Source organism: Serinus canaria, chromosome 20 (assembly GCF_022539315.1).
Source record: "Serinus canaria isolate serCan28SL12 chromosome 20, serCan2020, whole genome shotgun sequence".
Classification (NCBI taxonomy): Eukaryota; Metazoa; Chordata; class Aves; order Passeriformes; family Fringillidae; genus Serinus; species Serinus canaria.
Genome location: NC_066333.1, coordinates 1,490,181 through 1,508,610, shown reverse-complemented (window position 1 = coordinate 1,508,610; position 18,430 = coordinate 1,490,181). Strand labels below are relative to the sequence as shown.

At 53.0% G+C, this 18,430-nt stretch overlaps 1 protein-coding gene across 1 annotated transcript; it reads right to left on the bottom strand.

Annotated features, from left to right (window-relative positions):
- Positions 1–201: 201 nt before the first annotated feature.
- On the bottom strand, positions 202–18,104 carry MAP1LC3A (microtubule associated protein 1 light chain 3 alpha). The gene is made up of 4 exons (XM_009092925.4): positions 17,987–18,104; positions 8,038–8,093; positions 1,739–1,845; positions 202–1,208 (listed from the first exon to the last, which is right to left on the bottom strand). Exons 1-4 carry the CDS (start codon positions 18,024–18,026, stop codon positions 1,046–1,048), a joined length of 366 nt encoding a protein of 121 aa, XP_009091173.1. The 5' UTR covers positions 18,027–18,104; the 3' UTR covers positions 202–1,045.
- Between the last annotated feature and the right edge of the window lie 326 nt (positions 18,105–18,430).

The following is an 18,430-nucleotide window of genomic DNA, read 5'->3' as shown; positions in this document are numbered from 1 at the left end:
TTTCATATATATTTATATATATATATATATATATATATATATATATATATATATATACCTTTGTATAGATTAAACTGGGGGGGATTTTATCATATACATTTTTTTTGGTATAATACATGAGAAACAGGAACAGGAACATAGCAAATATAAATCAATACATTCCTTCAGTGAACTCCTTGACACAGTGAGACTGAAAAACTGCATGCAATGGGGAGACAGAGAGAAGGGAAATCAATTTTATTAGAAAAAAAAAAAAAGAAACAAGATAATATAGATACAACTGCCAGCAGAGGAGCAGCACTATAGATGGCAAACCTGTATAAATTAAAAGAAAATTCCACTCTGACATCTACTATGCTTTAAAGTGCAATGAAGCCTGATTTATTTACCTACAGAATACAGGAAAGTTTCCCCCTCTCCCCATTCCAATCTATCCCTAAAAAAAAAAAACAAAACAAAAAAAAAAACAACCAAACAAACCCAAACAAACCAACCAATAAAATAAATCTAAAGGATATACATTATCCACAGTCCTATAGAGACGCCTACATCTACTCAGTAGCACCAAGAATCTGATATGGGTGTAATTAAAATCAATTAAAACTCAGGAGCAATGGTAACATCTGTTAGCTGCTTCTGCAGACCTCCTGCCCTTTGTGAGTGCCTGGGGGAGAGATGGCTCTCCCTGTGCTGGGTGAAGGTGGCCCAGCGGGTCTGGCAGCAGCAGAGCACACACAGCACAGCGAGAGCAGCACGGGGACAGGGGGACAGGGGCCAGGCCCCAGTGGGGTCTGCAGGGCTGGCTGGGGGTGTCACACACCTGGGCGGGCGCCTGGGGGAGCGGGGCTGACCTACACAGAGGGGAGGGGTTGTGCGAGTCCAACACGCGCCACGAGCCTCTTTGGTGACAGGGTGATGGGAAGGGAGGGAGGGAGCAGGGTCAGCACAGCCCCTCTCTTGTGAGCCTCTGGCTGTGTTGTCTTCCAAGGCCAGGGGCCTCTGTGCCACAGTTCATCTGTCTCCACATGCCAACTCCCAGCAGCCCTCAGAAGCCAAAGGTCTCCTGGGAAGCATAGACCATGTAGAGGAAGCCATCCTCATCCTTCTCCTGCTCGTAGATCTCCGAGATGGGGGTGGACACGCTGACCATGCTGTGCTGGTTCACCAGCAGAAAGAACGCCTGGGTGGGGTTCAGCTGCAGGCGGCGCCTGTGGGGGCAAGGCCAGGAGGGGCAGGGTCAGGGGGGTGCCCTGACAGCCAGCTCCTCTCCCCAGCAATGCTATTCCCTTGGGGCCAGGCCTGCACAGCCAGTGCCTCCTCAGGACCTCCTCCCACCACTCAGGACATGGTATCCCTGAGTCCAGCTGAGCTGCCCGAGGCTCCAAGGCCTCCTGAGCCAGGATTCTGCAAAGCCCCCTTTCTCCAAGGGCTACTGGCAAGGGCAAAGCAGAGGGGGCTCTTCCCTCTGAGCTGAAGAATAAAAAGAGGGGATAGGACCCCTTCATTGCTCGTGATTGTCCCCTTGAGGGAGAGACCCCAGCCCTTCACAATGTGCTCAGAACCTGCCCTCCCCTGCCCCCACAACAGTCTGTACCACACCCAAGGATGCTGCAGCTGCCACGTCCCCATCCCTGCCCTCAGCAGCTGCTCTGCCTCCCCCTGACCCCACCACCCTGTAGGGAGTGGCCTGTGGGTGAGGACAGGCTCTCAACGTGCCAGCTGAGACCACCCCACTCACCGGATTATTTTGACCAATTCACTCATGTTGACATGGTCTGGGACAAGGAACTTGGTCTTATCCAGCACTGGCAGCTGTTTCTCCCCTTTGTAGCGTTCAATGATGACCTGGGGGGAAGTCAAGGGCAGGATTAGTCATGTTCACAGTGCCCCACACCCTGGTCCCAAGGTCAGATACAAATCCAACTAGCATGGGTAGAAAATCTGAGGTACAGCCTCACTTTGCTTCACCCTCACAGGAAACAAAACAATAAAAGGACATGAGCACTGAGCACCAGGCTGGCTGCAGGTGGCTCTTCATCCATCACCCGTGCCTGAGCCAGGCAGTGAACAGTGTCCAAAACAATGAACTAAAGCACCAGTGCTCTGGCTGGCTGAGAAACAGTGGGCACCACCGGACTGATATAGATTCTTGTCCTCTGGCATGCAGGACATCTGAAGAGGAATGAAATATTTTAACATCACTTTCTGACTGAGAAAACCCACAGGTTTTGCTGGCTTGAGCTATAGACAGCTCATGATGCAGTTTCCTTCCTGCTGCCGTTCAGCATCCCTCTGCCTGCTCAGGAACAGCTGTGGATATTCCCAAGCAAGCAGTTTTCACAAGTCCCAGGGAAGCCACGCAGGCATTCCTTCAGAAAGGGGGTGTTTGGATTTCACCAGTCCCACTCCTTATGTTAACAGTCTGACACACTGACTGAGAAGGATCAGAAACCAGGGCCACCCCAGCTGTGCACTGAGCTTCCCAGGCACTCCTGCCTGGTGTTACCACGGGGATAACCCAGCCCGAACTCCTCTGCCAGACATCTTGCTTGGAAAAGTTCTAACCATCCCTACACTCTGAAATGTTTGAATGATGAATTCTGATCCTTTTCCCTGCTATTACAGTTAATGATTTTCTTCTGTGAAGCTGTTTGCTGACAGCTACAATTGCTGTTCTAAACCAGCCTGTAAAGGAACCTTTGTATTCTGAGAAACAAAGTGGCAGGAAGTTAAAATAGGGAATGTACTTTTAAGAAAAATGAAAATAAGTGAAAATTGTACAGCTTAGTATCTTCCCGTTGCAGTGATGCTCTCTCACAACCTGTTCCTTTCCCCACAGAGAGACTCTTGGATACTCAACAACCCATTATCCTCTCCCACCTGAGACTGAACATTATTTTTCACTATAAGGCAAGGAATTCCCATAATTTATTTTCCCAGGTCCTTTCCAAAAATACTCAAGAACTGCAAATGGCTTTTGGCAGAGGGACGGTGCAGAGAGGAGGATCCCCAGGAGATGGCTCTGTGGAGCCAGAAGGACCAGGGAACCTCTGGGAACACGGATTTCCCTTCCCTTTGTTCCCTGGTTGACACCTCAGCCTCTGGCCGCAGCAGCAGTAGCAGCAGAACTCGTGCCAGCCTCCCCCAGAGGTGGATCAGACACCCCAGCTGGAACAGTGCGGAGTCATTGGGAGTGGGAATGGCTGAGGAGCCCCCCAGGCTGGTCTGACAGGGCTGGGCTGCAGGCACTTCCCAGAGGTGGGGTGAGGTGCCTTGCTGGGAGCTCTGCACCAAAACAGCCACTGCAGAGCCCAGCCTGGACAAATCTCACCCAAGGGGAACCCAACACCTGGGCTAGCAGCATGTGAACACCAGGGAACCCTCTTTGGCAAAGGAGGAACTGATTAAAGAACCACTTTCTGCAACAGACTAAATCATGCATTGGGGTATCCCCCACCAACCTGTTAATGGCCCTTCATCCCCCCAAGGAGGGCACAGGGAGGACAAGATGAGCAGAACCATCCTACTGCATTTAACGTGAATCTTACAAGGACAGGTGAGTATTTTGGCTGTGGGGAGAGGAGAAGTCTTGAGGGGCTGAGCACTCACAACAGCCTCATACAAGGATGCTGCTGGGAAACACACAGGCAGCAGTGGCCCTGTTGGAACCCAGGAAATTCCTCTGGCTGCCCTGGAGGACTCAGGCCCCTGCCCAGGGGGCTCAGAGACCTTGGCACAGAGCCCAGGACCCCTGTGCCTTTGATTGTGCCCTTGGAAAAAACAATTACCAACCTTATTTGAAGAATTACAAGCCACAATAGTTTTAGTAGAATAATAATTAGTTTGTCACCGGGTGGAAAAATAGATTTTTTGGAGTTTTTTAGAATGGGGATTCAGGGGGCAAGATGGAGGAATCTGGGTGTGTCTAGCCTTTCTCCTTCTTCTTCTTCTTCTTGGCCTCCATCTTCTGCTGTGATGTTGGCACTTTTAGATTGGTTTAAAGTAGAAGCTCACTGTCTAACACCGGTGATGGGTATTGGGAAGTTATTGTAAATATTGTACATCTAGTTTTTAGTATAAAAAGATAACACTGTCCCAGGGGCAGGCAGAGTGCTTCTGTCTGACCTGCTGGATGGACCTCAGCAGACCAGGAGAAAGAATTTTAGAGACAAGAAACAATGAACAACCTTGAGACCGAGAACTGAAGAGTTCTGACTCCTTCTTTGACCACTGGGCTGGGAAAAGAGACTTTGTGACACATCTCGGGGTCACTGTGAGCAGCTAAAGCCCCGACATGGCCCCTCAGCTTTTTGATTTGCACAGGGAAGCAGGCACACAGCAGCTGTTTGTGCATCCACCTTTACCTGCAGAGAGGGCCCTGCACACCTGGATGATGCCTCAGTTCTCACAAGAGCAGGACCAGAGACTGGTGTCTCTCATTACCAGCCAGTTCCATCCCAAGAGGAACCACTCTTAGATTAATCCAAGAATGGGATGCAGTGCCTTTCCTGGCTCTTGGAGCAGCAGGTGCCTTGTGCCCTGAGCAGACACGGAGCCTCTCACATAGAACAGCTCCAAGAGTTTCATTTCCCAGAACTTGAGCTGCTATTTGGGTAACCCAGCTGTGAGAACAGGTGGCCAATGGACAAAACGTTCCTGTCTAGCTCTGGAGGGAAAAGCATGATCAAATGCTAAAGTTACATCCCTGTGGTCCCAGGGTGGGTGTGCACAGCCACCTCCCATCCCATATCCTCTTCCAAGCTGCTGCCTTCAGCCAGGGGTTCCTCAGCATGGGACACCTGCTCGTGCAGAGGGAAACTACCACAGATCTCTGCAGAAATCACGAGTGGGCACAGGTGGGGAGGGGAAACACTCAGGGCAGAGCCTGAAGTCCTGGTTCTGCTGCAAAGGGGGCTTGGACAGCGTTTATGAATACAGCCTTTGTTCTAGGGCCAGACTGGAGAGATGGAAAGGGAGTCTGGTAGGGAGTATGGCCAGATGGGGTGGTCAACAGAGGCAACGTCCAACCAGGAGTGAGGCTGGGAATGTATTCCCAGCAGGCACAGAAGCTCAAATGTGTGTATGTAACACCTCCCTGGCATCCGTGGCCAGGCACAGACTGACCCACACACACACAGACCTCACACAAGCACAGACTGCACCAGCCTCACCCTGTCCCCCTCTGGCAGAGCAGGGTGCAGGTGCTTTAGTGGCAGCAGACACAGCAGCCCTCAGTCAAACAGGTGCTCTGGTGTTGATCCATCCAGAGTCATGTCAGTGCTGGACACTGGATCTGCAACTCCCCAGAAAAGTGCTCCCAGGAGCCCAGAGAAGGTTGTCCCTTCCTCTGAGTCTGTAATTTGGGTTTCCATCCATCCCTGTGCCAGGGCAGGGCATTATGTGGGATCTCCCACCTGCCACATGCTCCTCTGTGGGTGCCCAGATGAACCCAACAGAGCCCCCTCTGCACAGCCCCAACACCCCCTCAGCCCTCCCTGCCCTCACCCCCCTCTACAGCCCCTGACTCACCAGGCCTGCCTGAATTTAGCACTGCAGGGCTTTGGAAAGTGGTTTGCTCCCATTGCTGCCCAGCACCAGCTGCTCCCCAGCAATTTCAGACTCTCTGAGGGTTTAGTCATCTCCAGAAAGGTCCCTGGGGCTGAGAGCAGGCAGGGACAGTGTGAGGGCAGAGGCTCCCTGTCCTCTAACAGGACAGAAGATGATTTTGAAAGCATGTATTGAGGCTGTGGATGGGGGTCCCAGTGAAAAGGCTGAACTTCTCTGCTTGCTCTGACTGCCCAAGGAGGAACTGCCCTGCGAGGAGCAGCTGGAGATTTCTTCCCAGCAGGCTGAGCGTGAGCAGCCCCTGCTACCACCACACCCATCTCACCTTCTCAGCAGGTGTGCCTGGGGTCAGCACCTTCTGCCAGAGCAGCTCTGAGAAATGCAGAGACAGCAAAGGAGCCCCTGGCACGAGGTGTACAGGGGAGCTGGCTCCTCCTCTGTCCTTCTGACACGTGCCAGAGGGGCATCCTGGGATGTGACTTCCCGTGAAACAGAAGCCAAGAACTCCACGTCAGTCCCTTCCTCAGCTTTCCCTGCAAGTTCACTCATGGAAACAGGAGAGAGAAGCTCTTCCCTGGGCACAAAGCCAGGCCATGCCCTCTGCAAATCCTCCTGGCCCCTCTCAAAGCAGAAGGGACTTGCCCAAGGACTCTGGCTGGGAGCTGGAGCTGCAGGAGGGCAGCAGGTGCTGCACAGCTTTGCCATGGCTTCTGCCAGCAGTAAGGGTGTGACCTTGGGTCTCCCTCACTCCCCTGGGCTGGGGGCTCAAACCCCTCTGCTGATTCCAAGTGCCTCTCCAGGGAAACCAAACACTTGGAAAACACAGCTCCTGTCTTTCACAGATGACCAAGACCTGCCCACAGCCAATGAGCCTGCAGTGCTTGGAGCCATGACAGTGCCCACACCAGGCTCCTGCACGAGGCTCTGATCACTGCCTAGCACTGGAACCTGCCCTGGGAGAGAAGAGACAGCACCGGGCTGGTGCTGGGGTCTAACAGGGACCAGGCCTTTAGAGACAGCAGTGACACAAACTTGGCTGGACCCCACAAACCTTCCTGACACTTCTCACCACCTGATTCTTTTTACCCCTCCAGCAAAACTTGTGGTGCTGACCCCAACACAAAGAGCACTCCAGCTCTCCCACCATGTCTCATTAATGCCATAAAACTCTGCCTGTGGATGCACTCTGGCCCCTTCTGTCCATTCCCCAAGCAACACACATTTGTATGCAGGCACCTGATACAGGCACATGTGTGCATTTTATGTACAACTCATTTATAGCCTGGCCTTGCTGCCAGAGCCTGAATGCACTGCCACAGCTCTGGAGAAATGCAGAGCCAGTCTAATGCCATTAAAACCACGTTAAAAGCAGAGGCCAGTCAATGTGTTGACAACCTGGAGCACCGGTGGCCAGGGTGCTGTGAGGGGCAGGCCCTGCTCTGCTGGGCTGGAAACACATGCACATCACATGAACCCCACAGTGGTGGTGGGAAGAGAGGAGAAGAAAGAATTCTTCTGGCTAGAAAACGCTGTGCTAAAAACATAACAAGAGTGAGGCACAAGTGGACTAAGATGGGCCAAGAGCAGTTTGAGACATTCAGTCCTGAAGGTCAAATGCTGATAGTCTACAATTTTAAGGCAAGGTTGATGTTCATCCAACACTGAGAGGGAGCTGAACTAGGAATCCTGTCTTTTTGGTCATAGATGCTGTGATATAGCAAACAGTAAGCAGAGCAAGCCCCAAGTACATAATTTCATTGAATCATGGAATGGTTTGGGTTGGAAGGGACCTTAAAGGTGAGCAGGGACACCTGCCACTAGAGCAGGCTGCTCCAAGCCCTGTCCAACCTGGTGTTGGACACTTCTAGGAACTGGATGTTCCTCTAAGTTCTCCATCTTCTCAGGAAGAGAAGCAGATACTCAGGCAGGAACTCAAAAGCATACTCACAACCAAAGAGCAACTGAGCACATTAGGTGTGACATGGGCAGGAAGAATTGCAAGTTCGTGGTGTCTCACCTGTGCCTGTCAACCGCAGGTGCTGGACAGCACAGAATGGATATGAATGATCCTAAAAGAGACTCTGTGCTTTCAGTGCAGCAAAGATCAGCCCACCTTTCTATGGGCAGAGAAATCCTTACCAGGTTATCTGGGACAAATTAGGCAGTTACTATTGCCAAAACAAAAGCCATTTCAGAGTTTTTTCCTATTGCACTCGCTTGGAAATAGATTTGAGATGAAATCAGTCCCCTGCCTCCAAGGCAGCATGGAGCTTTAGAGCCAGACTGTCCTCTGCCCTGCAGAGAACACGTCTGCTGTTGGGCAGCTGGCACACACAAGGCACTGGAGCTCACGAGGACCATCCTGTGTTGATTCCAGGGAGCAAAGTTTTGCAAGCTCCATGGAGGCTACCCAGGAGCACAGAGGGGTCCTGAGAACAAAGCCTGACCCAAGAGTGAGAACACTTCACTCACCGGGATCTTGTTCGGATGCTGCTCTCGGATCTGCTGCACTTCTTTACAACGATCCGCTGCAGGAAGAGAAGTAAAGAAATCAAGTTAGAAACACCTGTGTGTGCTAGGGCAGGCAGAACTGAGGCACCCACCCTGCAAGCCACAGGCTGACCCAGAGAGAAGGACATTTCTCAAGGAATGCACATTCTGCTCCCCAGGCCTTTTCTGAGCATGGTGTGCCAGATGTCAGCTTCAGAGACCGATGCTTCGTGGGCTCCTGCTGCCCCAACCCCGTGTCCCAGAGTGGGCTGGGACACACCACTCTGCCTGCTAAGACTGGGCAACACACCTGGAAATCAGGGGAGTGAAAGGACACCATAAAGCTAACAAAATTAACTTAAATCCACCCTAAGCACACGCAGCTCCTGGCAGTGAGTGCAGAGCAGCATTACAGCTTTGGGGGCTGTGCTCTGCAAGTTCAGGCTCCTTGTGTCTCCTGGATGCTTCCCCCAGGGAGACAATTTTCCAGCTGGGGCTGGGTTTTAGCCATTTCCTCCTGCCTGCTTCTCACTTCCAAGCACTCTCTGGCACGGTGCCTGGCTCCACTAGAGCTGCACCTCACCAAGGAGGACTCCTTCCCTAGCACACATCTGTGGAGCAGCTACAACAGCTCCTGGCCTGACAGAAAGTACTTCTAGGCCTGGAGGCAGGAAGAAAACCTTAAGCAAGGAGATGACCCACATAGAGAAAGACTTTTCCTGCAGCTGTTCTCACACTTTCTATTCCATTTTCCTCCAGAGTTTATTGACACACACAACAGGCAGCACACAAAGCTTGTGCACTCTTCCAGTTTACAGGAGAATTCCCATAGCCCTCGCTGCTTTACCAGAGGGCTCTCCTCTTTCCACAACCCACAGCAGCAGAAAGCAGAGGAAGAAGCAGTAGCAGAGCCAGGACATGCTCTCTCTGTGCATGCTCTTCCTGGGACACCACAAATCTGTCCTGCTCCTGGAACTGCCACTACTCCTGAAGTGCTTCACAGCCTACATCTGAAATGCCCAGAAACTAAGCCAGGGGGTGAAGGTCAATGACTAAGCACTGCCCAGAAAAGAGATATGGGTATTGCAGGATCTCTCACGGGATCATCCTGCCACACCCAGCTCCCCTCACCAGCTCACACAGCCCCAGTTCCCCATGGCCCACTGGGAGAATGGAGGGCACGATAAGTGCATGTGTCTGAGTGTTTTCTCCTCAGAAACACTGATAATTTCTCCTCTGAGCACTCAATAAATTTTTATTGCTTATATGTTGAATTTGGCTAGATATGACCTTGGGAAGAAACTGGAGTTTCTTCCCAAGGTCACAAAGCCACAAGACTACAAAATCACCAGATCATCCAAAGTTCTGAGCACCATTTCTGCCTCCTCAAGAGGAAAATATCACTCTGCTAGGAACTGTTAGATCTTTTATTCTGTAGGACTCCATAGGCAAGCAACACAGAGCAAAATTATTTGGATTTCATGAAAAATTCAGGCGTATTTGTTGGGTTTTATGACCAAAGCTGCAGCTTCTCATGTTTCCTTTTAATCCAATCCAGTGCTCCAGGGATCCAGAATCATCCTTGTGATACAGACAATTTTCCCCTGAGGTACCAATCAGCCAGAAGTCACACAGACATCAGCAGCACACGTGACACTGGCACAGAGACACCTCCCTGGCAGTGCTGAAGGACACGGTGCCAGCAGCACCCAGCCCACAGCACCCAGCTGGGGCAGAAGCAGCTGCCCCCTCCCACAGAGCCCCATTCCCACATGTTCACTTGTGGCCAGGATGGAGCATCCAAAAGGCTGGAGATCAAGAGGTCCAGAGCTTAACTGGGCGACACTGATTGCCATGGAAATTCTAGCAGCTTGGCTGCAGCCAGCTCAGACTTCTGGGTGTTAACAGAGCCTGCAGAGCTGTGTCCTCAGTCTGGCCAGTCATCCTGGCTTCAGTGTCACCCTAGCCTGCTTCTCTCTCCATAATGTCATGTGCATGAGCCTCCTAAACACCATGTGCTGCCCTGCAAGGTCACAGGACTGTTTGCACAGGAAGCCCCAACAACTCAGGTAATTGTCAGAACGACCAGAGAAGGAATTTGCTGAAGGCATGTTACCATGGCTAGGAAATGAAGGTAATCTTGGAGCATCCAACTAGCCCAGGCTGCGAGTGCCAAAGGGCAGCCACATGCCAGACATCCCTCCCTGCTCCCTGGAAGCATCACCAGCTACGGCACAAGATGACAAAAGCCATCACCACCTCCATTTACACAGTGGGAACAGAGGTGCCTCATGCCCGTTACACTGAAAAAGATGCCACACAGAGAGGAAGAGGGTCCATCATCACTCCAGCTGCACATCAGTGCCTCAGGATCCCACCCCTGGGACCAGAGTCCTCTGTTCCCATGGGGAGCAGATGGGGTGCCCTGGGCAGAGGGTGGCTGCTGCAGAAAGATCCTTTCAGGTCTTGCTGACTCCGTGCTCAGGAGGAATAAGGGCACAAGAAACCAGTGACAGAACTCTCAGCTACCCTCAAGTCTGCTGGGCCACAGTGGAAGCTCCCCTGTCCCACCCTTTAAAACCCGCCAGATGCCCAGGACCTGCTCCCTTTGGCCAGCAGGCCCAGGCCATTCCCCCTTCCTGACCTCAGGGGAGCCTGTGTCAGGAGGCTGATCTGCAGGTGACAGAGGGGAATGGCAGCAGGTGCTGCTGGGTCCCTCCAGCAGGTCCATGGACTGCAACTACAAACACCTCAAGCACTGAACTCTTTCATGTGGAATCGCTCTCTTAGGAACTCCATTCGGGAAGGCAGTTGGGAGCAATCCCACCTAAGGTGCTCAGGTTCCTGAATCTACAGGTAGAAGTTTCCAGGACACTGCTAAAGAGCACACTGTCCCATCCTAGCCTTGGAGAGCCAAGGAAGCAGGCTTGGCAATCAGGGAAAGCTGCATCAATCCCTGGGTGATTCCTGTGCACACAGGAGTTCAGGCACAAGAGATCTCCAGCAAGAGATAGTGATGGTCACCCACCCCACACCCTCCTCAGCCTGGGATGGGAGCCAGAGGTTGAGCCTGTGACTCATGAAAGCATCAACATCACACAGCAGGAGCAGCTATAAACACCAGCCTTAATTCAGTGTCTATACAGTGTAATCTAAGTCACAGGAATGCAGAGAAAATGGTTAAAGGGCATTTCAGAGAAACCTGGAGGAGGTGCCAGCCCAGCACCGGAGCCTCCACGGTGCTGAGGACAGGCACGGCCCCCCACCCCAGCACCTGCAGTGTTTGCACACTCGCATTCATGCACAACAGGCCTGATCTTACAAGCTTTGTTCTCCTCCTGCAGCTCTCCCAAACCGTGCTGAAGTTGAGACTTTCCCCACCCCTGCAGCACCTGGCCACAGTGAATCCTTGGCCAATGTGCAGAGCAAACCAGAGCTGTTTGCACAGCCCTGTCTCCATCCATGCTCTCCTCTTCTGGTCCCTCCTGGCTGCCAGGGCAGCGGAACACCAGCCCTGAGAGCAGCACAAGAGGGGCTGGGGGGCTCCATGCTCCTGCTGCTCCCAGGAGCTGAGCAAAGAGTGCTGACCTGCACGAGAGGGAACAGCCCCATCCCTGCTCCAGCTGTGGGCACCACATCTCTGCCATGAGGGAAGCCAGACTTCTCCCCAGTGCCAGGATGGCAGATCTCAAGATGGCAGCAAGATAAAAACCACACAATTTTATTGGCTATTCCCAGGGAAACCTCTCTGCTAGAGCCTATTGAAAGATAGGAGTATTTTTGTAGCATTGCATATGCCGGGAAATTGCTTATTTCTCCTCCAACTGCTGTTTGAACTGTTAAGTACCAACAGCAAAGCTTGCAAATTGCCCAAAACACCAGAATCTTAGCTGTTTTCTTGACTGGGGTCCTTCCCAAGCTGTGCTCCAAAAGATGCAAGCACACCGTGTATCCCATGGCAATGCGGGATGAGATCATTATGGCAGAACAGTGGAAAATTTTAAGGCGTGCTTTGCAAACATTAACCTTTTTTATCAGCTGTGCCCAGGAGCCCTGGCCACAGGAGCCAGGTCCCTGCTGTGCTGGGCACTGTGCAGGCACGGGATGAAAGGACAGTCCTGGATGCAAAAGAGCCTCAGCAGACAAAAGATACAGATGGTGGGACAGAAGGAAAACACATGCCCAGTCCTCCAACAGCGCTGTTGCATAAGGGGCACCATTTTCCAGGAGATTCTAGACAAGCAGTGCTCAGGCACTGGTGCTGCCCCAAGGCAGCAGATGGATAACAGGGAGAGGCCCTGCTGCCTGTGACCAGCAGGAATGCTGTCAGGAGAACACCAGTAAGAGCAAATACCACCTGGAAATGTCACCAGTGTGCTACCAGATCAGCAGCTCCTGAGCTGGGCAAGGGCTGCGTGTGGAGAGCAGGGACCAAAAATGCAGCCAGGAGCTACTGCTTCTCCCTGTGTCCCACAGCTCTGTAGTGTACAGACATCCCCTCCAGCAGGCTGCTGGCCCTGTGGCTTCTCCCTGCCATCCACACAACACCCTGCCAGCCAGCCCAAAGAGGGATCTGCCTAAGATTTGAAGCAGATGCAAAAATGAACATGTTTCTTCAAAAAGCTGCTGTGACCAGTCCCAGGGCAAAGTACTGCTAGAGCATGGACTTCTCTCCAAGAGATTTTCTGCCAGGAGAGGAGGAAATGAATGGTTTGAAATCAGGATGTGTGTGGGATCAGCTGGCAGGTGCTGGAGACACAGGCCAGTTATGCAGGTCATTCCAGATGAACACCAATGACTATTTCTGTAATATCACACCACCCTAAGGCCAGACACCTCTAACCACCAGGAAACACCCAAATTTGTGAGTGTGTCATGGCTCACCCAGCACCTGACCTGACCTGTCCTTCCCCAATGCTCCTTCTCAGGCCAGTGGTGCTGTGGGAGGAGTGAGAGGAGACTCCCACATCCAGGAAGGAAGGGTGCTTGTCCCAGGCTACATAGGGCAGCAGCACTGAAGATACCTGACAGCACTTCTGATTTTCAGGTTTATTTTATTTGTCTGTCTGCAAAGCTGGGTGCTCCAGACAGAAGAAATGACTCAGGACCAAACCTACACTGCCCTGAACCTAAAAGCTTTGAACTGATAAAAACATATCTCTGCATCATGGAATAGGTGGAGCCTGAAGCTCCACTGTCCCTGGAAGTCATTACCAGCATAAACATGGAGTAGTGGATGCTCTGTCTTTATTACTTTCCATCCCATCACTCCAGCTGCAATGCCAGATGTGCAGTGTCTGGGAGGACTTTGGAACGCCAGGTTGTTGGAGCCCTGTCACTGCAGAAGCATCTCAGCAGCCTTATTCATTTGCAAAAATTCTCAATCTTCCTGGCTCCAGAACAGAGCTTGAAAATGGATTTTAAAACACAAAGAGGAAACACCTTCATTTTTCTTAGCAGTTTAAAAGTGTAACAGGAGTATGATTTTGGGCCTGGCTCCAGGAATGAGCATTTGCATCTGGCAAATCATGATAAGGGCTCAGCTCGTGATCAAGCAGAGCCACAACTGTGAATTCTAAATACATGTCAAGACATTTGTCCTCTGGTTGTACAGTACCACTGGGGTGACAGGACAAGGCAGAATGGCATTAAACTGCCAGAGGGCAGAGATGGATGGGATACTGGGCAGGAATTGTTCCCTGTGAGGGTGGGGAGGCCCTGACACAGGTGCCCAGAGCAGCTGTGGCTGCCCCTGGATCCCTGGCAGTGCCCAAGGCCAGGTTGGACAGGGCTTGGAGCAGCCTGGGACAGTGGAAGGTGTCCCTGCCCATGGCAGGGGGTGGGATGGGATGGACTTTAAGGCCCCTTCCAAGCAAAACCATCCTGGGATTCTGTGATCCACCCCGGCCATGGACCGTGTAGGATGAGCACTGGACCTCCAATCATCCAAACAGCTTAAAACTCACTGCATCCTCTGAGCATGAGGGGGAAATGGGCAGCACCTTCTGTGTCATGTCAGGATGGCAAACAGAGTATTTACATCACACTTTCAGATAAGGAACTGGTTTTTTGCTCAACATGTAATCACAGTTTCATTATCCTTGGTAAAGGAACAGCAAGTTCCCTCTGTACCCTTGGGAGGCTGCTGTGCCAGGGTTTCCCTCTGCCTGCTGCATGACCTTCCACCTGGACAACCTTCCCACCTACCCCCATCCATCTCCAAGACAGCAGGAACCCTCTCAGATTTCTCAGAACTACTCAGGACACTTCAAACTGCTCAAAAAAAGGCCTGGCACTGCTGGCAGGACTGTATTCTGGTGCAGCCCAGCATGCACCTGCATGCACCAAGAGCCTTTGCCCAGCACAGTTCACTGCTGCTGTGCACAAACAGGCCTCCACATGCACAGATGCTTTGGGGACACGTGCCAGACACCAGAGTCTTGAACTCATTCCTGCATTTTCTCTCACAGCCTTAAACCACCTTCTGAGGACAAAAGGCAGCAAACAACAGCAAGACAGAGCTGGTAGTGTTTACACACTGCCAGTCAACCACAGAATGTCACCCGAGCAGGTGACACACTGTGAGACCTCCCAAGTGACTCTCCTGGCTGTGATCCCTGCTGGGACTGACCACAGAAGGAACACCAAAGCCAAGGGACATGACTTATCCATGGCTCATGGCTACTCAATGACAGAGGTGGCAAGGGCCTACCACCCTGACAGCCCCTGAATTCACCTGTCTCCACCCTTCTGGCTCAAAGGAAGATCTGAAGGTTTTATAGTGGGGAGAAAAAAAAAAGTAATGAACAAAATACACAGGTTTTATTATTCCTGGATGCCAGTCAGGACCTTGTGTTATATAAAACAATAATAATAAAAAAATCAAAATTTGTGGTCTTCATGTCGATCTGGCTTTTGTTCTGGAAGCCTGTTCAGTTCCTCAATGCTGATAATTACCCCCACATCCAGTCAAGTCACAGAATGTCCTCAGTAATTAATCCAAGACACAGGCAGCTAAGCAGCAGCTTGGAGCAGCATCCTCCTCTCAAAGAAATCCCAGAGCTCTCAAAGCACAACAGCCAGAGCACAGACAGGCAAGGACCAGCCAAGGGCCAGCAAGGGCTCACAGACCAACCTCACATCAATCTCCAGATGTTTTTTTCCAAGCCACCAACGAGCAGAACTGCTGTGATAAGCCCAGGATGGTGTGTGAGGCAGACAATTCAGGCACTGCTGGCCTCTCAGTAGGTACAGACACAGCTGGCTTGCACTGGATGTGTCCCCAGGGACACAGTTCCCCGGAGCCAAGAGGGGATTTGCTCCACACCCACCCTTGCCCTTCCTCTGAAGAGGAGTGGCTTCCCACAACCAAGGGCAGATCTCCCAGAGGATGGAACCTGGGATGGGAACACTCTGTCCACAGAGGCTGAGGTCAAACCTCTGTGTTTGTCCCCAAGCCAGGGGCTCCAGCTGAGCCAGCAGACACACGGAGGTGTGTTCCTGCTTCTGCTCCTGCCAGACACGGGGACATGGGACCGAGGGGCTCTGTGTCACCCGGCCAGGCCAGGATCCAGGCTGGTTTGTGCTGCACTGAAGGCACAGCTGGCAGCTGCTGCCAGCCCCATGCAAACCCTGCTCAGGAGCAGTGGGACAATGCTCCCAAGGACTCGTGCTCCTTTCGGGAAGTGCGACAGTGTCGGCAGGCTGCTGCACACTCTCACTACTGCCAGGACAGCCTGTTCCTCTGACACAGACCACAGCTTTGTTCTGGGAATTGTTTTGGACTCCTGCAACAGATCTGAACACGCCTCAGCCTCTGGGTTCAGCACATGGATGCAGAGGGTGCTGCCACATTTCACCCCCTCACCCACAGCAAGGACATTCTGCTGCCAAGGGCTGGTCACAGAGCTCACCTGCCAGCAGGGACAGCAGCGGAGGTCACGGTGGAGTCACTGCTCCCTGCCCTCCACACACCTCAGATCAAACCCCTGTGGCTTCCCAGCCAGGCCCCTTCTCAAGTCCTCAACAGTGATGAAGAGAAATCAGGAAATTTTACTCACGAGAGACCCAAGATCAAGCAAACAAACAAACATAAGGAATTCACAGAAAAATTCCAAAAATACAAGAAGGGGGAACACAGACATTGAGGAAAGCAGAATTAAGGAGCAGCAGCCCAAGACCTAAGGCAGCCACTTGCCATGAAACTGGAGCCTTGGTGCCTTTTGTAAACAGCCATAGCCCTGGCTCTGCCTTTTCACTGCTTTTTTGGAACCATTCCATTCCTGTAAAGTTTTGAAGCCTTAAAAATTAAGCCATTCTGAGGCTACAGAATCGCTGGAGATGTTTTCCACCAGCCCTCTCCAACTGCACTGTAAACAATCGCTTCCTGCTCCTGTTGTGTAATGATTCAAAGACAAAAACAAGCCGTATTTACTTTCTCCAACAGAGTAATTCCAGCCCTGACCCAAAGCAACTGCGGGGGCTGCCAGGCCTCCTCCTCCTCCTCCTCCTCCTGGCTCCGCTCTGCAGCTCAGTCAGCTGAGAGAGCAAAAGGGCAGAGGAAAGTACAGAGAAACAAGGAGCACTTGCAGTTGCCGGCAACAAACTCCCTCACCCCCTCTGTCCCTCCTGGGCTAATTTAATCCTGCTTTCTTTCAACTGCTCTGAGCCTCAGATTTTGTTTTCCTTCTGGCTCAAAAAAAGTCTGAGCAATCCACAAAGGCAAACCAGTCTCTTCTTAACCATAATAAGCTGATTCTCATCAGTTTAACAGTAGGTAGTCACTAAGGGGCTGATTTAGGACTTTGCTGGTTTGAAGACATAGCTTAGGAGAACACAGCAGGGTCCCAGCAAGGATCCCAAGCTCCCAGGCTTCGGTTGGTTCTTGTTTGTGCGTGTTCCCTTGGCTCGGTCTGTGGCAGGGGAGGGCTGGGTAAGCATTCAAGGCCAGAAGGGTTGTGCCAATAAAATACCAAATATTTACAGTTTCCAAGAGAGCAGCAAGGGGCTGGATCAGCAGTTTTCAGCAGACAAAAGCTCCAATTTTAAAACCCATGTAGGAAATGCCCTCACCTGCATTTGGACAGTGAGGCAAAATATGAGTGTTTTTTATGGCACGAAAACACTGATTTCAGCATTATACCGCGAGTAAAGCTCAAATGTTACCCCTTCTCCAGGAATTTAACCCGCCAGAAACACACACCTCTCCCTGCGCCAGCTGGCAAAGGTCAAGGGAAACAGTTGGTGTTTCCTCGGATTCCGCTATTGGGTCTGGAGATAAAAATCTGGGATTTTCTACTGTCACCTTCTCACCTTTTGAGCGTCCCCAGCACGCACCTCTGACAAAGGGGTGGGGAGGATGTGACCACTGACTCCGCTGTGTCTCGACAATCATCACAGCAGGCGTGCGACATCGCGGAACAACAACCGCCCCAACGCCGACGAGACGGGGAGCGCGAGAGGCGATTTTTGGGAAGGCCTTTGTGTTCTGACAGTCAAAAGGGACACCCGGCCACCACCCTCGTCCCGGGCATTCCACGGCCCCTTGCGGCCGCCACCGCGCCCCAGTGACCCCGGTTCCCCGGAGAAGCGGCGGCACGGCGGGGATGGCCCGGGCACATCGCGGCGCTCGGGCCGGGCGCGGTGCGGCCCCCCCGGAGCGGAGCGGAGCGGAGCGGAGCGGGGCCGGCCGGGATGACATCACCGCGCTGGCTGCGGCACCGCCGCCCCCGGCCCGGGCCCCGCTGCGCCCGCGGCCGCGCCCGGCGGGGACCCGCGGCGGCCGAGCCCCTGCCCGGGCGGGGCCGCCCCGCAGGGCAGCACGGCGGGAGCGGCGCAGGGCAGATCCCCATGTCCGTCCGTCCGTCCGTCCGTCCGTCCGTCCCTCCCTCCCTCTCTCCCGCGCGGCCGCTTCCGGCCGGTCCCGGCTCACCGAAGGTGCGGCGCTGCTTGAAGGGCCGGTCCGAGGGCATCGCGGCGGGACCGGGACGGCACCGGGACTGGGCGGCTCCGTCTGCGCTGGGGTTGCGGCGGAGCGGCGGTGACGTCACCGGGCACCGCCCATAGAGGGCGGGGCTTGATCCCTCCGCGGCCCCGCCCAGCCCCGCGACCCCGGGGCTCCCCCGCGACGGGCCCGCAGTGACCCGGGGGCCACGGACAGCACGGAGCCACCCCCGGTTTTGGACCGTACAGCTCAGCCCGTGCCACCCCTGCCATGGGCAGGGACACCTTCCACTATCCCAGGGTGCTCCAAGCCCCGTCCCACCCGGCCTTGGACGCTTCCAAGGATGGGACTGCCACAGCTTCAATGGGCACCCTGTGCCAAGCCTCGCCACCCTCGCAGGGAAGAATTCCTTCCCAACATATAATCGAAATC